We start from the raw sequence: 27,029 nt of genomic DNA, 5'->3' as shown, positions 1-27,029 counted from the left end.
GTTGAAACTGACCATTCCTCCTCCTCTAAGCACCCTTGAGGGGGGCAGAAGTGATTTGGATAGTATGTGATCCCATTTCCATCCAGTTAAATAGTGATCTTGTCCTTTCTGTAGCCACACTTTCATACACACCATCTCCATTCTTCGTCACTTTCTACTGAGACTTGCATCTCAGCATAGTGCTTGATAGGAAATCAAATCTTGCTGTAGGTTTTACAGTAGGGGAGTACAAGCAAATTAACATCTCACTCTCTTAATCTCTCTTGTTGGGACTTGGTTTTTCTTTAAGGACTATCTCCACAGTAAGACAGCTACCATAGTTGGAGAAAAAAGAGGCTAGAGATCCATTATAACTCTTGCACTGTTCAGTGTATGTACATCAACATATATAAGAAATCACAGAAAAGCCATGGATTTACATTTTATTGTCTTGAAAACATTCAAGTTTGGATGTTTTCACCAAACTCCACCCATCTGCTAAAGCTGCTCCAGTGCACTGGAGTGTAACAGTTTCTGCTGATGTCTCGTTTGAATGTCTCAAGACACCACTGGTGTTGTCCTTGGTTATACAAAATAAAGCATTTTTCTCTACAGATTTTTAACTTCCTTTCAGGCAGCAGTAGGCTACAATTAGATTTTTCTTGGCCTCGTAACCTATATGAAAGAAATCTATCTCCCTCAACCTTTCCTTGAAGATTTCCTTTAGGTTCCAGCTGCTATGATGGTCTGGCTCAGAGCCATCTCCTGCTTCTTAGCAGCCTTCTTGAAGTGTGGACGGGAATTGTGAACTGTGAGGGAAAACCTGGGCACATTATTCCAGCTGCTTTCCTACCAGCACTGACTAGAAAGGGATAATAATTTTTCTTGATCTGCTGGTTATACACTTAAAGCAGCCAGTATAAGATTTAGTTGTCTGTGATCAGAGAGTATGCTGTTAGCTCATTTTCAGCTTGGCACCAACCTCTGTGTCCTTTTCAGCAAGGCAAAATGTCTATACAGACAGATGCATCCTTTGGGGTGAGGGGAATGCAATCTTTAAAACCAGTAACAACTGCTTCCTCCTCTCCCTTTCAAAAGAGGAAAAAAAAAAACAAACCCTCTGGTACCTGCTTGTGAGTATGTGGTTAGAAACAATGATTTTGTTGAAAACAGGGAACAACTCAAATCTGTTGTTTCAAGATATTGCCAGGTAAAACAGAGTCTCTAAAATCAACTGGTTCACAAATTCTTGAACTATTAGTAAAAATAGCATAGGTACTCCAAAGTACAAAACCACAAGATTTAGTAGAATATTTTCACAAAACATTCACGTACAAAGTTAAAATAGTAAGGCAACCTTCACTGCTGCTAATACATTGAGTCCTATATCTGTCTATGTATTGTTACAAAAAATTAAATAGAACACATAAGAAAAGTGCTTTTATTTTTGGCATTGGCTATTCAAAAAGATCTCTCTTCAACTTTTTTTGATACTATTCCACTGTGGGATAGCTGTTATGTATGAATATTTTTGTTGAAAGAAATTTGAAATGAATTGTAAGCAGAAAACAACTCCCCTTTTGATATAAGTGGAATTTTGTTCAGTACTAACTTAACTGTTGGTAGCCATTAGATGATAAGTGGGCAGATTGGAGAGATGTTTCTTGAAATCCTACATAGTATGCAGAACATGCTTTCATTGTGCTTCCTGGCATTAAAAGGTAATGTGCCTTATTTGGAAATATGATGATCAAGTCTGTTAAATCATGCTCAATCAGCTTACATAATAACACCTATATTTTGTTATTAATTTCAGATTTCAGAGACCTATGCCTTCCTACCGAGAGAAGCGGTGACACGATTTCTAATGAGCTGTTCAGAGTGCCAGAAAAGAATGCATTTAAACCCAGATGGAGCGGATCATAAAGGTAGTTTTAGTGTCAAATAATGGGATGTAAAGTAATTTTATTTCTAATACCCATTTATACTTTCCTAGCTTAAGTGAGGGTTCATATAAATTTGGTAGACTGTAACAGTTCAGTAAGTCAGATCATCTCATTTACTTAAGCTGGAAGGTAGTGAATCTTCTGCTTTCACTTAAGGATGGAGTGTAATGTCATCTGCACCCTCAATAGAAAGATGATTTTATCTGGAGGAAATAATTTATTTTGCTATGGAAATGTTTGTATGGGAGCTTAAGCGTAAGGAATAGATAGGGTATGAGGTCTGTAGTCATTTAGGGTAGAAGAACTCATCAGTTTTCAGGTTTGATCTTGGTTTTCCTTTTTCTTTGGGAGACTTCCATTTGTACAGCCTACAAGTGATTGAAAATGCAGAAGTCAGAGCTAAATGACATAACAGTCTGACTCTGACTGCAGAGTAGACTGACATAGTCTCCACAATTAACATATAATGCATAATAACTATTTTTTTGCAGATAATGGAAAACCTCCAACTTTGGTGACCAGTATGATTGATTACAACATGCCAATTACTATGGCTTATATGAAACACATGAAGCTACAGCTACTAAACTCACAACAAGATGAGGTAAAACCTGAAATCTTTTAAGTTTGGTTTTCTGTTCTCCTGCGTTGCTTTGTACCTGTCTTTGAGGTAGCTGGGAAACTGAAGATGATTGTTGATCCCATCTTTATAATTTTGTTGCTGAAACAGCCAATCTGAATCCAAGGCGGGGTTGTTTTCAAACAAACAGGTTGATAGAAAATATCATGACTTATTGCCCCTTTTGTGATTGGGGGTAGTGAGCTGTACTTTGAATTGCCTGAAGGTGCTCTTTCACTGGACCAGTGGACAGGGTGATGTGGGCAGCATGTTCACTTGAGGCTTAGTTCTGTGCCCAGCAGTGACTTCTGTCGTCTGCTTTTAGAAATCAGTACCATCAACAGCTGAAATGGCTGCCATGATTTTCTCAAGGCTAGCAACCACAATGCAACACATTGTACTGACAGTGATGAAAGTCCTGGCAACATCAGTTGAAAACTTTAAGGCAAAAAGCTTAATAATAAAAGTAGGAGTTGCATTTGAAATTTCGAATAAAAAGGCAGAAAAAAGAAGGAGGAGAAGTAGACTGAGAATCAAGCTTCTTCAGAGAGAACTGGAGTTGAATTTTATTCCTTTCTTCTTAGAGATTGTCTGCTTTCTCTGATTTATTCAGAGTTTTCCCAGATCTTAAGAAGTGCTTCATCAATTGACAGGCACATACAAATTATTTGTAATAACCTAATTTTGCTAGAAGTTTGTTCATTTACCATTTAAACTGCCAAAGAGAAGCTCAGTTATGTGCCACCTAAAAACCAGTTCTTTATTCTGTGTCTGTATCTCCAAATACAAGATATTTTTTAATAAAGAAAGACTTCAAAAACAACCTTAGCAGCTGGATTATGTCAAGACCCTGACTGACTTCTGACTTGTGCAGAGGCAGACAGATTTGTTTTCCCAACAAGTAGATATGGACTGTTGGTAGAGGTTTCATTAATTATTCAACACTTCCTGGAATGGGGATTTCACCACTCTTCTACAAATATCAGAATCATTTTTTCTATTTGGCCTTTTTTTAATTGCAGAGAGTGTAGGGAGAGATCCCCAACTCAAAGTTCTCAATGCATAATTACAACATGGTCATCTTTTCCTTCTATTGACTCTCCTGATTATTTGAGGGATCTGGAAGTAGAGTTTCAAGTAACAGGAGAGAAGAGGCTTTATTCTGCTATAGCCTTAAGAATTGACTTGGTTTCTACACCTTTTCCCTTTGAGAATAACTACTTCCACAACGGGGTCAAGCACTCATGCTGGATCAGGACCCCATACCGCAGAGCTTCTCTAGCCTGAATGTTTTGGTGTAGTCTTTCTGATCTGGTGACTGAAATTTTTGTTAGACCAGTTTTTCATCTATACAAGCCACTGGCAATGATACGGAGGCAGCAGGACTTAACTTTGCTTGGTATTTCCCTGCCCAGATCGGTTTTGCAGCTCTGTTGTTACTGTATATGAAATGCCTGCAGCAGTGGATTTATGAAGGTAATTTCTTTTATGTTTTAGTAATAATAGCTTTTTTTAGGGTAGAGTGGGCACAAGGAAAGTTCTGGATTTATTAAAGTAATTTTTTGTATGTTTTAGCAATAATAACTTTTCTAGGACAGAGTGAGCACAAAGAAAGTTCTCAAGATAGTCCTTATGTCTTTTCTCAAAGCACGGTTTTGCCAAGGTTTCCTTTTTCCCCCAGGCTGTACATATTTTGCCCTGAGAACAAAATGACAGTGAAAATGTTGTAGTACAAAGTAGCAAGACATCTGGTTCAAACTATTTCATGCACTTAAAAAACAGGCATGGGTTTGTAGGAAAGATTTAATCAGTCATATCTGTATTCTTGTGTGGAATTGAGACAGGAGTAAACTTGGATCCCACTGGTAGCTAGCACAATGACTGAAAATCTCCTAATTCTCTCATCTTCAATTCCACATTTTTAAGCTGAGACCAGTGATGAGAGGGGAACAGGCTTCATCTAAAAGGAGAACTTACCACTGTGTGGGAATTTAAGAGTGTGCTGCAGCTGCTATAAAGATCCCAGTGGTTCTGTTTTTGCTCCCATGCCCATGTGTCCATGCAGATTCAGATAGATGTTTACACAGGCTGGGAAGCGAAGTGGAGGTATTCTGCAGTGCTGTAGGCAAACAGAGACTGCCTATGTGTGTTGTTTTATAACTGTGCAAGCCAGAGCACCCTTTCTGTGAGCCCATCAAATTGCCTAACCTCAGAGCTGAAATATGCAAGTTGCTGTTGCTGGTTCCTGCAGGATTCAATGAGAAAAACCCCTGCGTTTTAACAGAGATACAGCAATCCAGAAGGTCTGGGGGAGTTTGTTTTCTTATCTTACTCTTTGAACAAGCATAGTGCATTTTCCCTAAACCTCAGACCCATCTGGCATGTGTCCTGGCCCTGTCTGTCTGGGGCAGGAGGCTGGTGGGCACAAGGTTCATCTGTGAGGGCGGGCAGTGTTTGGGTGTTTGCTGCTGCTGTAACTGGGGTGTTCCTACCTTATGTAAGGCAAAACAGACAGGTGCCTGTTAGAGAAGCCCTCACTCTTCCATTTTTTTTTTTTTTTTTTCTTTTACAAGTCCCTGAGAACAAGATATGTTTGTTTGCCTATTTGTCATAGTCCTGCTGTGGCAGTGCAAAACAGCTTCCCCTTATGTGTTATCCCACTCTTGCTCCTGACTGGCGTTTGCAGTGCTTCATCCTAGTTTAGCATGAGTCATTACTGCTGGGAACTTCCTTTCTGAAAACTAGAGAAATGTCCATGCAAACTGGAAACATTGCTGAGACCCAGGGGAGGAACAGATTCAAGTGTCTAACACTCAGAAAGAAGCAAGCAGCTATATTAATACCGTAGTATGCACTTCACAACAAGTACACAGGAAATCATGTTCTAGAGATCGCTATTTTTCTAGATCACTTCTGGTGAACAACCCAGCAAAACAGTCAGAAACCTGTCTTGCCCTGTCTTGATAAAAAAAATGTAAAAAAGAGAGAATTGGAAAAATATTTCAAATCCTTTCAGGATGTACAAAACTATTTGCCATATTTTCCTCTAAGTTCTTTCAAGTACTTTTCCTCTTAACAGCAGTAGCCATCTCAGAAAAGTTGTTACTGAAAATGTTTTGCCTTAGGTTTATACATTGCCTCAGCCATTTCCGGAGCAAGGCTTGTGGATACTTAATTTCTAATCCATGAGTGGATGTGTGAGCTTCCGTGGGACTGAAGCAACTGAAGTCAAATATGTATTTTAATATTTTCTGGACTGTGTTTAAAAATGTTTTCTTTTACAAATGGGGATAATGATCAGGATTTTTACTTTTTGCCCTTTTATCATCCCTGTTAAATGCTCTGTACTTGGATTTGATGGATAAATCATATAAAATATGTAGAATGTAGAATATATTTGCAGTGATTCTCCTGTGATTATATTACTTCTTTGTAATATTGCCACTGACTGTCATGACCATGCTCAGAACTTTTATAGGCTTTCTCATTTTCACAGATGCTTCTTTAAACACAGTGTAAGTAAGTGTGACATCACGTCAAGGGAATTTGATCATGGATTCTTACTAGGTCAGGTTGCCATTTGGAAATATCTTCCTGTGAGTCTTTGTGGTTTAACCCCAGCCAGCAAATAAGAACCATGTAGTGGCTTGCTCACTCCTCTACTCACTCTGGTGGGTCAGGGGAGAAAATAAAAAAAAAGTAAAAACCCAGGGGTTGAGATGAAAAGAATTTAATAATTTAAACAAAGTAAAATATGCTACCACTACTGCCACTACTGCCATTACTAATTGTAATGAAAGAAAAGAGAGGAGGAATAAAACTCAAGAAAGACATGTGATGCCAAATAAAATTTCTCACCACCCACTGAATGATGCCCACCCAGTCTCCCTCCGGTCAACTCCTCCCAGCTTATATACTAGGAATAATGCTCTTTGGGTATGGAATATCCCTTTGGCCAGTTCAGGTCAGCTGTCCTGGCCATGCTCCCTCCTGACTTCTTGTGCACCTGCTCACTGGGAGAGAATGGGAAATTGAAAAGTCCTTGATTTAGAGTAAGGACTGCTTAGCAACAACCAAAACATCCGTGTGTTATCAACATTATTCCCATACTAAATCCAAAACACAGCGCTGTGCCACCTACCAAGAAGAAAATTAACTATCCCAGTTCAAACCAGGACAGTGATCACTCACAAGGTTACTGACTTCTATGTGGGAAAGGTAAAGGATTCAGGCAGGGAATATAGGGAAGTCTCTTCAGCCAAATTTGAATAACAAGAGCTTGGTATGGAGTCTCTAGTTACTAATTCTTTTCTGGAATATACAATGGAGCTACTATGTAGTATCCTCATAGTTGAACAAATTACACTTGTCAGATTATCATACCACATAAATTCTGTATTTTCCTTCCTCTTTATGTGCTCTGCTTGTTTTCTTATATACAAAAAATATTTAGGGTGTGAGTGAATCGAATGGGAAGAGAATGAACTGCACATATAATGTGAACAGTGTACCATGTTTTGTGACATGTCTCTTTTTATTTGCAGGATGAAAGTTCTATAGAAAGTGATGAGTTTGATATGAGTGACTCAACTAGAATGTCAGCTGTGAACTCTGACCTCAGCTCAAATCTGGAGGAGAGAATGCAAAGTCCCCAGAACCTCCAGGGACAGCAGGATGGTAAGGTTCTCATTTTGTGACAGAGAATGTGGCATTGCCTTGTCTTTTTTCCCATTTTGTGCTTTCATTTAAAATTTGCTTTTCTTTCTAGTCTGCTTCATTAGATAATTTGAAATACATGTTGCCTATATCTCAGTGTGAAGAAGAAGAAATTAGAGGGTTTTTGCAGGTTATTTTTTTTTGTTGTTGCTTATGCAACAGGTGAGTGCTTAGACCAATGTATTAAGTAGTATTATCTTACTGTTTTTATATATATATCAGTAGTGTGACCATGCACAGGCATAAAAGGATATGGAACTCAAACCTTTCTGAGGCAATCCAGAAAGCTTAGAAAGTTGTCTTTAAAAGGAGGGAGAGTAGTGTCACAAAAGCTGGTTATTTGGGAGATAGGAACTGGAATGTGATATTCAGAAGAAAGGATGAAAGCAACAAATTCCTATCGAGAAACCGAGGCAAAAGATGAGAAAAGAGTGAGCACCATTGCACATTTGTATGTTAATTCTTTATTGTTTACAACACAAAGCTACTTTTTGGTCAGAGATAAAACTGACTTACTTTGCATTGGAGGTGCATAGGTGTGTGGTCTTTTGTTTCAGCCCTTGTTATATAACAAGTTAAATGAGTCTGGTTTGGAATGAACTTTCTTCTAGATTATGGAGCTCACAAATAGCCTGTGTGCTACAGACTGTGAGAGTGGCTCATGAGTGGCACGGGAATGAACAACACCCAAAGTACAGCTCTTTTCTATTGCCATTAGAAACAGCACATTGGAATTCTGTACTTGGTACTTGAGAATTTCCTGATCATGTGTGCCAAATCAGAAGTGCTTTTTTATATTTTTCTTGAACACTAAATATATAGGATTTGACAGCTGACCTGGATGCTTTGCACTTCATGCATCATGGTCATTTGCTAGCTGGTAAGCTATTTAGGGGAGAATGGGTGTGGTGCATAGTGGCTGATAGGACCTGGTGATTGGTTGGATCTTCAGCTGAGTTGCTCTCCAAAGGAAGGAGTAGGACGTCTGTGATAACTTGATAGGCCAGATTCTAACCACAACTGCCTTTTGTCTGAATGTCCTCAAGCTACCACTTTTTTTTTCAACATTTAACTTAATTTCTGTGTACGTGTGTTCACTAAAGGAGCAGTTCTGATGCACATGATGTATGAGAAGTTAGTTCACTTTCCTGTTGAAGTTTGACTTTTAACACTGATAATATATTATGATAATACTGCTAACTTAGAGGTTTCAGGAATACTTAGGAAGGTGCCTTTTTTAATGTATCTGACTTTCACTGCAATACTATGCTGTAGAAGTTTCACATACGTAATTTCTTAATAATAATTACATGCATGCATCTATCTGAAATAAAAATTATAGCTCAGTACAGTAACCTGTGAAGAAATGCCTGTCATACATATCTTAACACCTGCTGCAACCAGATTCATGTGCCACATCTAATCATATTAGAACCTAAGTATGAGTGATGAAATGCTGCAAATCTGTCACTTGCTATTTGAAATGTATGGGAAATAAATCCACAGTGGTCTTTGAACTTCAGGCAGTGTGCTCTTACAGCATGGCTTTAAATCTCTCAGCTTTCCTTCCCTTCCTCCCAGATGGTACTTGCTCACCTTCCTAAGGCAATCCTATTTTTTGCTGCGTCTTCTGGCTAAAGCATCTGCTGATAGAGAGATTTGAAATAGCAGCTCTCTTCCTGCTTCATTGTTTTCCTTTGCTGTTGTCAGGTAGTAAACCTAAGTGTGGCTAGTTATAGCAACACTGCTGTTTCACATGTGGGAGAAGGGGCTGAATGAGCAGCAGAAAGACATGAGAGAGGTGGAGGAGGGAAAGAAGAATGAGAGGAGAGGGCAGGAAAAAGGATTGGAAGAAAATCAATGAGAGGTAGAGGAAGGGAAGTTGGAAAAGAAGGAGGGAAAATAAAAGGGAACTTAAATGAATTTAGAAGTACAACCCCTTTTGCTGTCACAGGCTACATTGCAAAATTTTACAAATTTAATCCTTAATTATAGTGCATGCCTACCAAAATCATCACCAAAGCATGAATCTACGTCAGAAGTGATTATTTCTCCCTTCCCTCAAACATTCTGTATGTCTATGAAAGTTTATGTCAGCCACCACATTCAGCCTATAGATAAAGACACTTGGCATTTGCCTCATCAGAAATGTGTTTGCTGCATCCTGGCAGGTGAAAACTTGCTGTTGCATAAGGTTGCCTGTGCACATGCAGCTGGCAGTGGTGTCTGAGGTGGAATGGGACAGCACAGATCTTCTGCTGCCCCAAGCATGCTCTCTTGGGAGGATCATTTGCTAATGGGAATCATTAGGAAAGCTGCTGCCTGGGGTGGATTAAAGACAGCTCCAGTGTACCTAAAGGTGATGTGTTTAATCACTTTACTTACCTGGTTTTCCATGTGAGATAGCATGAAAATATTTTGGGACATCCCCTCTTTCTTTTCCTATGGATTTAAATTGATTTGGTACTCGTATATAAACAGTCTGTGCACCCTAGAGGAATATAATAGTGAGCTGAGCTATGCTACTGAGGGATAGATGGAGGCTCCTCTTCCAGTTCAGTTTATCAGAGCATCAGAATGCTGATACTGTATATATAAAAGAAATGTGATGCTTTCATAGCCTCATCCCTTGGGGCTGTACTTGCATCCTATTTAGACAGGCATTTTTCTTTGGGAGTCCATGATGGAGCTGGGACTAGAAAATTTGACCTGAGGTTTCTCAATGTCTTCCAGCCCAATACTGTGTCCTGTTTCTCATGGTTAGGTTGCTTGAACTTAAACAGAATAAAGACAACTATGAAAGCAACTCACAGTATCAGCTGAAAGCAATAGACTTCTTCACCCAGAAATGCCATGGTAGGTGAGAAAAATGCCGAGGAGGAAGGGCACGGAGACAGAAGCTGTATATTTGCTGAGAATAGATGGGTGCTGGTACTGCACCAAAGTCCCGGGCTCTGCAAGTAGACTGAGGCTTCATAATACTTGTACTAAGCTTATAGGGTGAAAAGGGTACAGGGAATTAATGAAGTAATGAAAAGTGTGGAGAGTTGGTGAATTGTATCCATGGTACTGAAGCTGCTGCAATACTACTAAGGACAGTTCCCACTTTAAATTAGCCTTTGTACAGTTTTAAATAACAGGGTCTTGAGTCACACCTGGTGGTGAATGGATGAAAATAGTATCCTGAGCACCTGCAGGGCTGCTGCAAGATGAGGTAGGAGTTGGAAAAGGGCTGCTGCTCTTCCCTGGAGAGATAGAAAAGTAAAGGAGCTCTAATTTACAATTGGTTCATTCCCCAGCTGGGAATAGGGTATGGCTCTTTGCTTACCAGTGCCTCAAAGGTGTTTTCTCTAGCTGCCAGCTGGATAATAGAGCTGCAAATTGCTCATGTGTTCCTTTCTTTTTTGCTTGCCTTTTGCTTGCCCCTGTTTTCTTGCTTCCCTAGGCATGACACGGTTCTGTGTCCTAAGCAGGTTCTTTGGAGTGAGCCCTGTGTGTAACTCATCTGCGGGCAATGCTCTCACTTGAGAGCTGTCTTTAATTCTCCTTTCTCTTAATAGTGCTCTTGGGGCTCTGATGTTGCTGGATCAAACCCTTTTGCCTGTCTGAGACCACAGACAGCAGGCAAGGTTTGTGAACTGAGTTGGAAACAAAGGAGCTTTTTTGTTTTTAAGTTAGTGGTTCAACTTGTTAAATAAAAAAAGGATTTTTACAGTGAAAAATGACCTCTAGATATGTCTTCAAAGCAGCAGCAACAGCTCCTACCCTGAGAGAAAATAGGACTTTTGTTGCCCTTGCCTGTTAGCTGGAGCCCTGTGCAGAACAGCTGGGTGTGTTTCCCTCCTCACTGTGGTAGTTCATTAGTTACCAAGACGTGAGATATGTAGGGGGATGCTCTGATTAGAGGAAGTTAAGGACATGTATAACCCTAGAAGTGAGAAGAATTAAGTATAAATTTGACATTGCATTTTTTTCTTGTTTGTTTGTTTTTGACTATGTGAACTATCAAGTAAAAGTCAGGGTTGAGGCTATTTGACTGTAACTCGGTTAAAGATGCAGGATTGATTTATTTTCAGTATTTCTCACTGTACTGAGGTATACCAAAACATATCAATGATTAGTCTGGATTTGGGTGGAGGGACTGTGTTCTCTTCAATCTAGTTTTTAGAAAATTATGGTTACATGTTTATACATATATATATATGTACAACTGCCTCTCACAGGCACTGTGTGGAGATATATAGGAGTTCATAGGAGCTAGCCATGACAAAATATGTCAGAAGTCAATCTTTAGGGAAGGTTGTGCTCTCAATCTAGATGTAGAGATTAAAAGGTTTTTCCTGGTTGTACTTTTTCCAATTTATAGAAAATTTAGCAATAATATTGTAATGCGGTGGAGGATTGTGTCTTTGAGTAGTTTGTGATCACTTGGATGGTGTCAGTTCTCTGTCCTTGGCATGTTCAAATTGCCACATTTTACACAATATAGATGTAGGAAACCTGGCTGTTATCATTAACTATTCCTTTCACTCATTTGTGTTTGTGACAGATGCAAGTATTGGAGTCAGCCATCTAAATACCTGTTTCCTGCATCAAAGCTATAATCTTTACACAATGGCTTCATCTGAAATAAGTAATGTTAGCTGATTAAGTTGTCAAAACTGACTGTCTATGCAAGAGTGCAGACTTGCTGTTGATTCTTCTCTCTGAACTAAGTCCAAGCCAGGAGTTTAGTCCCATCTTCTCATTCTGAACTTGTTCTACTGTTTTACTCCTTTCTCCTTTTGTCTTTATTCCACTGAAACCTGGACTCCCTGTTTTGAAACACTGACTTTTCTTTCCTCTCCATGCAATTCAAGTTCAAGATATATGAGTCCAAGCACCAACTGCTGGCCAAAGTGAAGACAGATTGGTGAAAAAGCATAAACGGAGTAAATTGTTTCTGCTATTGACAATGTATTGGCCCTGCTCTTGATCTTGAGTAAAGTGAGTGGTAGCAACATGAGAGCAGATGATTCCCAGCATTAAATCCATGGCAACCCTTTTGCTGGTAATTAAGAGTTTTCAGTGGAAATGTTATTTTACATTAATTTATAAAATCAATTTACATCAAGAAGTATTGTGCTTGTAATTTTTGTTCAAGCACGGAAAGGTTTTACAAATGTCCTTGTTCTGTATGAGGTCTAAGTCCACTTGACTTCAGTAAAGGCCCACTAAAGGTTAGACAAACTGTTTGCAGAGTTAAGATATCTTTTACTAAAAACCTTTACTTCTTTAGACTTCAAAACAACATTCTGTGTTATATGGGATAGACTGAAATTACCACATGAAGTTATAAAGCCTTAATAAAAATATTAAAATAAAAATCAGTCTGTCAGTTCTCCTAGATGCCACCTTGTATACTTTTAGAAAGCCTTTTTGTTTTAGGGACTTTTTGTGACTTGACTGGTTTTATTTGCAATCTATAGATCCATATCAACAAAGCTAAAATGCCAATAAAGTTGTTGATAATGCTCATACTTTATGCAAGACATTGGACATGCAAATTAATAAGCATTTTACTGTGAAGAAAAAGGTAATTTTTGCTTAATAGGGAGGGTTTGTGCTGATTAAGAATGTTAGTTTATAAAAAGGATAGAAAAAAAATCACTGTTTCTTTTTTCTTTGGGAAAATGGCAGACAATTTAAAATTACATTTGAGCTAGGACCAGGTGATCTGACAATTTTGTGATATATTCAGACCTTCCAGTCTTGTTCAAGCCACTGAAATTTGCAACATTTTGGGAAATAATCTCACTTCTTATCACTCAGAGCGAAACAATAAATACTAGTTTTCTAAAAATGAAAATCTAAGATACCTGCCTGTCTTGTGGCAGTGGAAAAGGAGCACAGATGTGACATACAGAAGCAAAGGTTTCCTGTCTCTGCAGTTGTTGATTTGCCACCTTTTGCAATCACCAGCTTTCTTACTGAATAAAGCAAAAAACAGTGCAGTCACACATATATGTTTCTGAGTAAGTCTATGGGCTGCACTTAAGTGTGTCACAGATGTCAAAATCACAGAGGTTTCTTTAGACAGGGAGTTAGTTATAATATGTTGCTCTGTCTGAGAAAATCAGTATCATCTTCACCTAAGCAGAGTCAAAGTGTACCTGAGAGACTGGCATGTGATGCCGTTTTGCTTCAGTGGAGCTACACCTGGAGCAATTTAGCTCATCAGATTTGGTTTGATGGATTATTATTGCATAAATCAATGCATTGTAGTGGAAGGTGTCCCTGCTTATGGCAGGAGGGGTGCACCTAGATGACCTTTAAAGTCCCTTGCACCCAAAACATTCTATGATTCTGTGATTTAAGAAAGAGGAGGAAAATGGTGAAGCATAACTAGAAAGAGAGTTTTGGAAATCTAGTTTCAGTGATGTTTTAATGGCTTCTTTAGAAATGATACCTTATCAGTGCAAAAGACACTACAAGTGATATTGTAATGATACTTAAGCAATGCTACAATGTCACTGACAATGAATGTTACTGAGCCTAGGCAAGAACTTGAAATGTTGCTGCAGCTGCATTAGAAACTTCCAGCCCTTAATATCGTTAAGGAGAGCTGGGTAGAATTTTCAGCAAATCAAGTATTTTAATGGGCTGACTGCTGACGAGGCAGCTGCTGTGTGCATTGTCATCAGAATACTGAGCTGATACATGAGGCACTTCTATTGTATGAGAGATGAAAATCTTCCTTTGACTCTACACACAATTCAGATTTGTTTAGAATTAATAAGCAACGTTTCTCAATGGAGAGCACTCCTTCCTCTATCATGGACCTACCTAATCATACAATGGTCTCAAACTGGGATTTGGACATGAGCACCCATCTCACTGAAGCATAGCAAATAGATTGCTTTTATAACTGACTCTTTTAATATGTAGTTACTGTATTTACATTTTCTAGTTGCAAGCATCTTGTGAGTTGGCTTTAGTGAATATCTCCCCCCCGCTCTATGTTACTTCTGTGTTTCTTATTCCATTTTATAATAACTTGGGGGATATTTTTTTTTTTACATGTCTCTGTTTGTTTCTTATCTTATATTGTAATTTGCTTTAGAGACTAAAATATTATTAAACATGAATTATGCATTGAGCAGACTCTCTGCTAGAGTCTGAGTGGTTTATTGCAACCAGAGAACAATCTTGTTTCCCGCACCACCCTCCCAGCTGCACAACTGTCACTTTCTATTAAGCTTGCCTTGAACAATTGAGTGTGGCTTGTAATGACAATAATTGCCTCAAAATTGTTTGTCATGTTTGCCTTGTTAGCAACAAACTACTAACTGTTGGTTACAATCAGGTTCTCAGCTATTACTCCATAATTACATCAGGGAATACTTGCAGCCAATAATAGCTGAGAAATTAGAATTATCTTTTCACAAGTAATGCTTAAATGCTTGCAGACCGTTCACTCTATTCACAGCCACTCATTTTTACATCAGCAATCTAGGGGTAAGTGAAGCCTGCTCTCATGTAAAAGGCTAGCTGCAGACCTGTGTCCTTTTGTATCTTCAGAATAGTTGTATTAGTGTTGTATGTGTCCTATAACAATAGGTATTTCACTTTGGCAATACTACTACCCATCAAGCTATCTCTTCCTTGTGCACGTACTGGAGGCAGTCTGCTTTTGATTTCAGTTTGCAAATCCTTGTAACTAAGCTTAGCTGGATTTCTCAAAATGTTGTTTGGTTTGGGTCGATATTCTTTGGTTTTTTTTCCCCTATCTTAGCATATCTCAGGCTGTTCCCTCCTATTTCTCTTTAACATCAAATAAAAGGAGGGGCATTCTGCTACAGAGATTTAGATTTGTTTTCCAGTAAAGGCACTTTATCCATTTTATCCTTTCATATGTACCAATTGACTTTAGCAGAGACTATGTGCACAGATTGCTTGATTTAATTTGTCTACTTCCTTATAGTAGAGGCAGAGATTTTTTTTCATAGTTAGTGTTAAAATGCATGCTAGGCATTGACTCCCCTTTTTTATTTTCCTATTACATATACCGTGGAATAATATAATAGCGCCCTTTTTTTTTTAGGAAAAGGAATGTAAAAGAATGTGTTTTAAAGAAATTTAATTTAGCCATTGATTCTTCACTCTGTTATGTTTTAATTAAGGAAGCTGTTAATTTTTTTTTTCTTTTTGGAACAGGAAATTCCCTGGAGACATTGAGCTGGCTTGTGAAAGATATTTTTAATGGCAATTTCTTTGAAGCATTTATTGTTTGATAAACAATATTGATTGCTAAAATATTTGTAGTACTGTATGTTTAAAATCAGTAGTATTTTTTTAAACCAACTGCAAATAGTTTGATTACAAGAAAAAAATTAGTATTTTTTTCAGCAGTATAGTGTTTTGTAATATTAAAACACATAGGAAGCGGTTATATATATTTTCCTGAGATTTGTGAAGAGGTGTTTTCAAATAATTGGTTTGATGTTGCTAGATAGTCACCATATTTGTTGTCCCAAGGCAAAAGGACATGCCTTCTCTGGCACTTCTTAACATCAGGATGGAAGAAAAGATGCAACCATCCTGAAAGTTTCAGGATAGGCTGAACTCCAGTGGTGTTCTCCAAGAATTCCTGACCACTGATAGCCTGGTTTGTGAGAAAGATGGTAGAGCTGATTTGCAGGCTGACTGGAGACAAGATACAAGAAGAAGAAAGATACAAGAACAATTAAATTTAGCATCAGCACAGAGTAGAATACAGCTTGACTTGTTTACAAGTTTTTTAGTACTTGGTGACTGATTAACAGCCTGCTGGGAGGTGTGTGAGGCTCAGGCAGTCTCTCCACTGCTGCATGCCAGGTGGACACTGACCAGTTCTGACCACTGCAGGAGCAGCCTTCCAGACTGACTTGTCAGACAGACTGACAGACTTCAGTAGCTACTCAGACCCACTCTGGGAAAAGATGTGGAGGAGCACACTATTAAGTTACCTTTGCTGGCTCTTCTATGCGTGATGTTGAGAAACCAGTTCAGAACCTCAGCTGTAAGCATTGGCATTACTAATAGAATAAAATAAGATAAAAGCTAAATTTCTGTAACGTACAACTTTCAGATTTAAGTGCACAGAATTGAAGAGAAATTGATGCCTTAAGTCAGTTCCAAGAAGCTTTTCTCCACTTTCATCAGGGCACTGGCCTTGCAGCCAGAATGTGGCTTTCCAGCAGAAAGATTGCCTTGACATCAGTCTCCACTGCAGAGGTTCCTGCTTGTGGGGATAGTTCCATCTTTGTGTTTAGAGTCTTTCTTCAGTGCTTCAGTTTAATGTCAGTGTTTTACAAGCTTCCTTTCTTGTGACATAAATCAAGGAGTCAGTTTAATGCATCTCTAGAGGACTAGTGACTGCTTCTACAGAGCTTCAAGCTGTTCTGATATCTCATGTGCTTTACTGGGTAGATTTCCCTAAGTAGAAGGCAGAGTGATTCCTGTTAATAACCATCCAAGATCCCTGCTATAAACTGTTAAGCTTTTATAAAATTAGTAATTCCTTATGATTGGAATGTGGAGTTCAAACCTTTATGCTTAGCTTTTTGTACTCTGAAATTTGAATTTTGTGTAAGAGTAGACATTGGCAAGGAGATTCAAACAAGATCATAAACCAGAAAAAAAAGCTTGTTATTCACTAGCAGCTTTTAAATAAGACAGTAGTAATAGATACTTTGCCACAATAATTGATTAGAAAATTTGATTTTTGCTTTGAGAAACTATAATAAAACCATGATACCAACAAACTAATCTTAAGAGTGATAATTGCAATTACTAGTTTGATAGGAAAATAAATTAGGAGATGCAAACTGGGAATAGTTATTTTTTTTCCTCTGGGAAAAAAAAAAAAAAAAAAAAAAAAAAAAAAAAAAAAAAAAAAAAAAAAAAAAAAAAAGGGGAGAGATGACATTTCAGTTACAAAAAGTTACTGTTCCAAGAAGAACCAAAAAATGAAATATAATAAAATTTTAATGACTTAACTGGCAAAGACAGTGAGTTTGTTGTGTCACACTATTTAAAGTGTCTCATGAATGGTTATTCTGAAGGGAGCTGATGCTGCAAGCTGTCAGAGAGAATGGCAAGACAGAACTACATGATGTGGGAACTCTTAATGTGAATTACTTGGAGTGGAAGAAATAAGCCCTCTTCAATAGGAGGTGGTATAAATAGTGAGAGCAGCAGTGTGGTCTAGAGAGCTAGAAAGTAAATGGAAGCAACCAGTGCTTTCAAATCAGTATTAAAAAAGACTACTTGCATGTGTATAAAGAAGCTATAATTCTTAGTAATAGTCTTTGAGTAGTTTACAGCTCTTTGTACATCTTCTAAGATTTCTGCCTGTTTAAAAACAGTTGGTAAAAGATTTTGAAAAGATATCCCTCCATCTTTTAAAAGATATTCGTCCAAGGATTGTATTTGTATCAGAAGTTTAAAAGAACTTTGACTTTTAGTGACTTGGGTTTTAGGTATTTTATCCAGCACGATCATTTCCAAAATACATGGATGCAATGAAAATCTTACTGAAATAAATTATGGGAATTTATATGAACTCTAGTGGAGACAAAATTTCAGCCTGCGTGTTTTCATAATAGGTGCTCTGTAGCTGAAGAAATTCTGAAGTAGTTAATGTGGGCACTGAAATTGTTACTGTCTCTTTAATTAAACCATCGTGCAGTTTATACAGGGATGATAAGCTTTAATTCAGCAAGTTAGCCAAGCTCTGTGTGTTCCTGTATCTTCATTCTTTCTTTTTGCTGCATTTCTGCAGTTCTGTACTAGTTATGTGTTTTCTCTAGGAACTGTTCTTAGATTCTTGGAGCAGGCTATAATCTCTGGTTATTCCTGTAAGATTGCAGTCATAGACTGGCAGTTGTACATATTATTATATCTTCTGCAAGTATGTTCTACTGTAATTAAAGACATGGATGTTGTAAAGCCTCTTAGCAAGGACAAATATTTTTCTCTTCTCTGAACCATCTATTCAGCAGTGTGCTTCCATTCACCCCCTGGGAAAAATGGGGCCTAAAATGATTGCTTGCTCTAGAAGTTGAAAATATGGTTGTGGCAGCATTAAAAGGCAAGCAGCACAGGTAGATTTCAAAGTGTGAAACAGCAACTTGGCCAGGTTTTTCATAATAATTTAAGAAAGTGTTCCATGGTGATCCTTGAAGTTAATTATCTCTGTTGGTGTTGTAATGTGTTGATTTCAATAGAAACTTTCTTAAATGCAGCTTTTCAAAGGCAAGGGTAGACATGGTAAAGCTATTATTTTTCTGAGAAAAAATTTTTCACCACCTATGAAACTGTATACCCGTCTAGAATTTTACAAGCAGCTCTGACACTATTGTGGCCACACAGAAGAACAGGTTTTTTGAGAAAAACTTCTACTGCAGAGATAATTGGGTGGTTAGTGGTAGCCTATTTGTCCTTTTTGTTTCTTAAAACCCCTTACAGTGTAACGATTGATTTAGAGTAGTCCAGTTCTAAGAGTCATGGAATCATAGAAGCACAGAATTGTAGAATCATAGGATCATGGAATTGTAGAATAAGCTGAGTTGGAAGGGACCCATCAGGATCATTGATTTCAACTCCTGGCCCTGCACAGGACACCTCGAGGGCCACATCAAGTGCCTGAAAGCATTGTGCAAATGCTTCTTGAACTCTGTCATTCTTGCTGCTGTGACCACTTCCCTGGGGAGCTGTTCCAGTGCCCAAACACCCTCTTGGTGAAGAACTTTTTCCTGATATGCAAACTAAACCAATCCAACTCAGCTTCACGCCTTGAGTCCTGTCACTGGGTGCAGGAGAAAAGAGATTGGTACCTGCCTTTCTACATTCTCTCATAAGGATGTTTCAGACTGCACTGAGGTCTCCCCTCGGTCTCCTTTTTTCCAGGCTGAACAGGCAGAGTGACCTCAGCCATTCCTCATAAGGCTTCCCCTCATGGCCCTCAGGGCCCATAGCCATCCTCATGGCTCTCCTTTGAACATACTTTAGTAATTTAATGTCTTTTTTATATTGCAATGCCCAAAACTACACACAATATTCAAGGTGAGGCCATCCCAGTGCAGAGCAGAGTGGGACAGTCCCTTCCCTTGCCTGATGCTATGTCTGATACCTCCAGGAAAGGACTGGCCCTCCTGGCTGCCAGGGCACTGCTGACTGGTGTTCAAATTGCCAGTGACCAGGACCCCCAGGTCCCTTTCTGTGGCACTACAGCGCTGCTTTCCAGCCTCTCATTCCCCAGTCTGTGCACACAACCAGGACTGCTCTGTCCCAGATGTTAGTCAATAATCTGTGTGGCAGTTCTGTTCAGTTTATGGTGCCTTTTTTTTTTTTTTTTTTTTTTTTTTTCCTTTAGGCTAGCTTTGAGGTCTACTAGTGCATCTGCTATTTATTGTAGATGCTTGATGTGGGTCTCTGTGAGTAGAAAAAGATTCTGCAATATGGCTTTGGGGAGAAGGACAACAGGGATATCCTAAACCTGGCATGTTCCATTTGAGCATGCTGTAATGGAGCAATGGCCCTTTGCTTCTTAGCTGAAATACGTTGTAGGACCTTGTGTTACTTGTGCTACCACCTGGGCATGAGCAAACTGGCCAGAAGGATCCCAGACCTAACTGATCATCCAGTACCCGCATACAAGGGGACAGCAGATGTTAGCAGTAGCAGTGTCTGTGGTTCTTATAATGTATAGGCAGATAGAAGAGAAATAACTGTTTGGTTTTTGAACTCTTTCTGCCTTGCTGAATGAATTTTTCTTAATAATTGTCACTGGCAATGCGACTTGAGCCGGACAGACCAGCTGGGGTGGCAATTGAAATGGGAATGGGAATGATTGAGTAAGCCTGAAAAACAACTTTAATAATAGCCTGAGCCAACAAAAGAATATAAGCCAAACACCGTATGGGACATCCTCGAAAGACTCAAAAATGCACCAGACGTAACAATACATAGCCTCTGTAATGGAACACTGAACCAATGAACATTAACATCACTTTGTATGTAAAACATTGTTAACCAATCATAAACAACAACTCGGAACATAACCTTATGGTGCAACTGCAGTCCCATCCTTCTCTCCATGACCTAATGAGATATTTCCCTTCCTAGTGTCCCATTTCCCATGGCCTCAGATTGATGCCTACCTCACTATCAGCCAAGGCCAACCCACTCTCAGTCCCTGCCAGTCCAACTCCCATGAATAGTAAGGAGCTTCTTTAAAGATATTTCTCTCTTGTGGGTCAGGGAGAAATCTAGTTTGCCATGCTGTCTGATTTCCTCTTGGGAATACTGCCATCAGCTACACTTCGAACCTGAGTGAAAAAATAAGGAGAAACCACTCTCTGGACTCCTCCATTATTTCTGCTAAGAGTGAAAACTGTCTCCCTTCATCACCCTTCAAGTCAGAAAAATTTTACTCATTCTACTATCCTATGTCAGTATGCGGTGGATGCATTTGTTTCTCCCTGTCTGTACACAGAGACGTGAACAGAAATCAGTTCTGAGGAAAAATCCAGAGAGTAGAGGATTAGGAAGGCTGTGTAGGAAGTTGCTGAGATTGAATTTGCCAAGGTTGTTTTTCCAGCAGCATTTATTAAAAATAAAGTTAGTATTGAGTTTTATGATGGTCCAGTTTTATATTTTGTTGCACAATATGAAACAAATATAAATCTAATTCAACTTTACACAAACATATCTGTTATTATGAATAGATTTTCTATTGGTACTTTTTATACCCATATTTATAAATCTATATTTCTCTTATCACAAATATACATATATATCTCTTTATATAGATGTCTATTTCTAAATAAAGTGAACAGATCACTGGAGAGAGGTAGAGTTTGATGCCATGGGAATCTTTTTTTAAGCATGCATTTTCCTGTGCTCTAATTAGAGATGGTCTCTGAGAGCTCAGAAATACCGTAGGCACAAATTTCTAAAGACGCAATTTTGTGAAGACTAAATCCAACCAAAGTACTATAGATTCCAATACTTGTGAATCTCTGAGGCAGTAAAGCAGAGCACAGAGAATTGTAGTCACAGAACGTCAGGTTAGAAGGGGACCTCAAAGATCATCTGGTCTAACCTTTCTTGGTGAAGGTGTGGTCTATACAGCATGGTCCAGCACCCTGTCCAGCTGCATCTTAATTATTTCAATAGCTGATTGTTCTCATTGTGAAAAATTTTCCTCTTGTATCTAATCAGAATCTCACCAGAAGTAGCTTGTATCCATTACCCTTCATCTTTTCCATGTGACTGCTTGTAAAAAAGAGAGTCCTTATTGTCTTTGTAGTCACCCTTTAAATACTGGAACATTGGCAACAAGGTCTACCCTAAACCATCTTTTTTCAAAACCAAACAAACACAGTTCTTTTAGCCTTTCCTCATACAGCAAGCTTCCCAGTTGTTTGATCATCTTTGTCACCCTTCTCTGTACCTTCTCCAGCCTTTCCATACCTTTGTTTGCACAGCAGGAACCAAAACTGCCCACAGTATTCCCGGTGCAGTCTGACAGGGACTGAAAGTGCATCTCTGCTGGTGATGCTCTTGTTGGCACATCCCAGCATCCTGTTGGCTTTCTTTGCTGCAGCAGCACAATGCTCAGTCATACTGAGCTTGTTGTCTGCCAGTACTCTCAGGTCTTTTTCTACAGAACTGGTCTCTAACCCCTGGGTTGATCCCATACTGTGCTGCATTCCTGGATTATATTTTCTGAGGGTGCAAGACCTTACACTTGTCTTTGTTCAACTTTGTCAGGTTCTTGTTAGCTCACTTCTTCTATCCCAGTCTTCCTGCAGTCTGACTCTCCCTTCTGAAATGCCCAATTTCCTACTCAGTTTGGTATTGGGAAACTTTGTCAGAGTACACTTTATCCCATCTTCCAAATAAATTGTGATGGCTTTCCTGTTTAACAGAGGCCTGTATTTTCCTTCTGGTTTTGCTTGTTGTTTATGTACTTGAAGAACATTTTCCTCTGGTGGCGTATCTTGCTTTCTTTTTTTGGTGTGCATGGAAAAGGTTTTGTTTGAATGTGTTTCAATCATATCACAAGGTGTATGCCATCTATACCAGCTTGTTTTTTCCTATTCTGCAGAGGGAGCATTGAGAAACAGCAGATGTCAGTATCTGTAGCTCCTATCAGAATATTACAGGGACAGCAGAATATTGAGGGACAGCAGTAGCTAAAACAGTTCAACAGCACATTCTTCCTCCAGGGGTGCAACAACAACAAAAAATTTGTATGGCTGTCTCTTGTATAAGTAGGTTCCATACATATATATATATGTATATATATATATATATATGTATGTATGTATGTATGTGTGTATATACATATATTCATGCAAAAATAAATATGAATCCATAGTGAAACTCTGTCCATCCTTCAAAGTGTTCTGTTACAGGGCAGGGGAATCTTAGGGGCTTCCTCTCAGAGCCATTTGCAGCGGTACTTTGTAGGGCAGGTCAGAGACTGAGTGGAGAAGACTTGTGTGACAATCCACCTGGAGTGCTGTGTGCAGCTCTGGGGTCCTCAGTACAGGAAAGATGAATGCTAGTTAGAATTGCTCCAGAGGAGGGTCACAAGAATTGTCAGAGGGATAGAACAAATCTTCTGTGCGAACAAGCTGAGAGAGTTGGGGTTGTTCATCCTAGAAAAGAAAAGCCTCTGGAAAGATCTTAATAGAGCCTTTCAATATTTAAAGGTGGCATATAGGAAAAAGAGAGAGAGACTTTTTTTCAAGGCCTACAGTGACAGGACAAGGGATAATAGTTTTAAACTGGAGGAGGATGGGTTTTAGACTGGACATAAGGAAGATTTTTTTTTTTTTTTTTTTTTTTTTTTTTAAATGATGAAGGCAGTGAAGCACTGGAATAGGTTATAGGTTGTCCAGAGAAATTGTGAAATGTTCCTGAAATGTTCAGGGCAAGGTTGGATGGAGCTTTGAGCAACCTGGTCTAGTTGAAGCTGTTCATGCTTATGCAGGGGGGTTGAAAAAATAGACTAGTCTCAATGTCTGTTCCAACTCAAACCACCCTTTATTTCTCTGATTGCACTAATCAAGGAGAGAACACATACATTCCAGATTATAAGACCTCTGTCAAAAAACAAAGGAGATTTCTGGATCATTTCAGGTGGATTTTTTTTTTCCTGCCATGCCTGTCTGGGCAGCCAATAAAGTAGCAGCATCATGAAAGGTCCCAAAATTGAAGAGTGGGTTGAATAATTTAAAGCTGGATATTCTTGTTACTGGAATATGATCGGGAGGTGTTTCCTTCCCCCTACCACCTTTCATTTGTCTGCCTTTGTTGTTAAAATGCTTTTTTCTCCTGCTATCATTTGAACATCAAGACAGTTTGAGAAGGAAATGAATTATGGAGTAAAAAGCTTTATGCACTGGTGCCAGGTGATAAGGAACTTTTTTTTTTCACAAGTTCATGTAGTTATTAGGGAAGAATGCTGAGGCTTTTTTTTGTCTGTAAGGTGTGGATTTTAGCGGGAGAGAAACACTTTTCGTAATAACCCTTAGTTCTCAGTCTAAGGAAATCTGAAATACTTTTCTTCAATACTTCATTTTTGCTTATTTGCCAGCTGAAACTCTGTCATGAGAGAGGAGAATTGTAGTAAAGGAGAGGGTGCTGTGTTTGAAAGGCATGTCCTTTGAGAAGAATGAACTAGTGTAGAGCAAATGGAAAGGTAACCTATCTTCATGCATGTTTCCAGCTTGGATTCTGAGTATGAGGTGAAAAAGTCTGTTTTAGCATCAAAGAACCAAAGAGTTGTCTGATTGACAGGAAGTGAGTTGTCACTGATGGCCTTGGCAGAGGCAGAAGTGGTAGTTAGACCTCTGACTCCTGCAGAGAGGTGGCAGGAGAGGGAGAACTCTTCTGCCATTGGTGCCTTTTAAACCACTGCTCTTGGTGAAGTTTTGCTAGTTCTCCTCTAGTTACTCCCTGAAGAAACTATTTAAAAGAGTATTACTTGCCAGTGTGTAAAAGGCAAACATCAGTGCAGGCAAATTTGGATGTCTTGGATCATTCTCTCAGTGGGCCTACACTAGTTTATAGCAAATGAGGTCCTAACCTTTTTTTAAAAGAGGTATTATTTTCTGTTTACAATACTGATTTCTGTGACAGTTGATAGTTATCAGTACACTCCTGTAAGCAGGAAAAATACAGTCTTAACTTCATTTATTATTAGCACAATTCATCAGTCCAAACTGCAGTGGAAATAAAGCAAACCTACTGATGTTCACCTGCTATCCATTTTCATCTTCAAATGGTGAAGAAACCACATAGATGTTTGTGGTGAAGACCTGTGTGATTCAGTCTAACAAAATCTGTTTTGGAAGACCAGCAAGTCAGTAACATGACATAAGTGGCATGCCTTATTATATTGTCTGTGTTCCAAAAGAGATGCTGTCACCTCTTCCACCCACCCTCTGCATGTGGAGTATCTTTTCAAAGCAAGCCGAGAGTTTTTGCTTATGCATTTAAACTGATGCCCTGATTCAGTAGTTTTATTGTTCAAAGTAGTAGTACTAAAGGAAGTGGTTTTAATTGGGAGCCTTTGGAGGAATATTACCGTCTTTGTTAAATGTACTCATCCATACAACAAGAGTGACAGCTTTTTCCAGTGACTCAGAGCATCATTAATCCAGAAGGTTTAGAGCTATTAGCAGAGATAGAACAGCTCAGGGAGGTTACTCTCCCATCTCCCTAGGTACATCAGAAGGCTAGTGGAGCTGGAGAAATGAGGCAAGACAAGATGGGTCTTCTGTCAGAAGAAGGGACTTGGGCAGATGAAGAATGTCCATTGCTATGTCTCATAGCTATATACATATTATTTAGAAGCTGGAGGTGTCAGAAGTTGCATCATGACTGAAGAACTGCTATGACTGAAGGCCAGAATATACCTTGCACCCTCTGAAATAAAGAAAACAGGAAAGTCCAAACCATGAGGTTTCATAAATTGAGTTTCCAATTTGGTGAGGCTGGAATTTATTGATGGCTGTAAGTAATGTGTTCCTGGAACTCTGCTGAATGGGTAAAGAAGAGGGAGGACATTAGCGTCATATTTCTTTCATGAGAGTGAAGAGAGCTGATGGAGGATTTTTGGCAACTACAAGCTCTGTTGGAAGTTGTAGAATTAGTGGGAAAAAAATCCACCTTACATCTGAACTACACCTTAATGAAATGTGACTAGTTTTTAGAAGGAAAGGATGGAACACTGAAAACTGTTTGTATTTGTTTTGTTTTTTTTTCCCCTGGATGTTCACACTGATTCAGCACTGAATATATTTAAATTTTTTTTTCTTTCAAAAAATCCACTCCTTTGATATTAAAGAGGAACAGCTTTTACACTAAGCCAGAAATCTGGAGGATATTTTAAGATCCACCTACATCTTGTGAGATAGTCTTTACTACTCTAAATTAGATTCCCTAAACATGCCAAATATAAGGATGAGTAGAACATATGGATTGGCCAAAGGTATTGAAGTAGGAGCCTTTTTTTCTGCCTGCTGCAGATCAGCCTGAAGTGTGACAGGCACTTTTGGTGACACATTCATGCAGGAAGGATAGGCTAGAAGTTTCCTCTCTGGTAAGAGCTCGCTGACTGCATGACATGATTACATAAAAAGCCATAGGAAAGCTGTGAGTTGCTAATGTTTTCAAGATAGGACTGAATCCTTGCTTTCAGGTTTCTCCTTATCCCTATATGGATCTGGTAGAGGCAAGCTTTGGCAGATACAGAAAAAGCCACTGAGTTCCTTTGTTCTTTGCTATAAATATGGTCATCAATGAACCCTTTTAAAGTCTTTGTTTAAAAAAAGTGTTTTAAGCTTGAGCTCTGGTTCTAGGTCTTTATTAGCCAGTGTTGGGGCCTTATGGATTGCACATCCACATCTTTAGCCAAAATAAGTTTTAAAGGAGTTGAAAAGTACTGATGAACCTTGCAACATGGGAAAGACTTTAGCAGCAAAGATAATATTGGATGGTTTCAGCAGTTACTCTGATTCCAAATTTTCAGTTGTCTGCAGGGTCTGCCTTGGGCTGGAGTCCCCTCAGGATGAGCTGAGTGCAGAAGATGTGTCAAACACACAGCCCTTCTGTATTATCTCTCAAATGGGAGCTGCTGACACTCTGACCCTTGTTCCATTTCAGGACTAATTCAAACACATGTGGAAGGGAGCTCAAATTTTATCCCTTTCCATTGAGTTTCCCACTTCCTATGACTTCACACTGAAGTAGAGGCACCTGTGTGCTTAGTTGCACAGTTGAGTGAAGGTGTTCCCTGTTGTGTGGGCTCTCACTGCTGTGTTTCCAAAGAGACTGTAACCAGGAGCATACAGGAGGAGCTGAAGGCTGTACAGGAAGGCTGGCTCTCCTGAGCTTCCGGCTCTGAGAAAGCTTGGGACGAGCAGGGTAAGAATAGGAATTTTAGCTGATTAAATGATTGATTCAATGTTTGTCTTGGCAGGATATGTCAGGAATCCTCTGAGCTGTAAGCATCTCTCATTTATGCACAATATACTTCTGGGTTTGAAGGAGAAAGGAACATACTCTTTTAATAGAGCTTAAAGAATAATAAACAGTGCACAGGTTGCTCAGCTAAACTTATCATTAACAAGTTTGGCAACCTCCTTAGGAAAAGACTTGATTTGATAATGAAAAGCAATCATCCTGTCTGAACAGACAACTATTGGACATAGACTGCCAAGAGATTG

The 27,029-nt window shown here is 39.0% G+C and overlaps 1 protein-coding gene and 1 long non-coding RNA gene across 4 annotated transcripts in view; one reads left to right on the top strand and one right to left on the bottom strand.

Moving 5' to 3' along the window:
- The window catches only part of LOC310912114, a 219,119-nt gene that overhangs the window by 51,759 nt on the left and 140,331 nt on the right, over nucleotides 1-27,029 (bottom strand). The gene's annotated exons all lie outside the window — the stretch shown is intronic.
- The window catches only part of NOL4 (nucleolar protein 4), a gene marked incomplete at both ends in the record, with an annotated part of 188,624 nt that overhangs the window by 44,631 nt on the left and 116,964 nt on the right, over nucleotides 1-27,029 (top strand). For all 3 annotated transcript variants that reach the window (XM_083866336.1, XM_083866335.1, XM_083866337.1), the window contains 3 exons: nucleotides 1,796-1,907; nucleotides 2,417-2,529; nucleotides 7,089-7,221. In XM_083866336.1, the coding sequence (XP_083722462.1) occupies nucleotides 1,796-1,907; nucleotides 2,417-2,529; nucleotides 7,089-7,221 (358 nt within the window). The remainder of the gene's footprint in view (nucleotides 1-1,795; nucleotides 1,908-2,416; nucleotides 2,530-7,088; nucleotides 7,222-27,029) is intronic.

This window comes from Zosterops lateralis (assembly GCF_965231275.1).
Source record: "Zosterops lateralis genome assembly, chromosome: 1".
Taxonomy (NCBI): Eukaryota; Metazoa; Chordata; class Aves; order Passeriformes; family Zosteropidae; genus Zosterops; species Zosterops lateralis.
The sequence above is the reverse complement of the archived record's forward strand: the minus strand, read 5'-3'. Positions and strand labels throughout refer to the sequence as shown.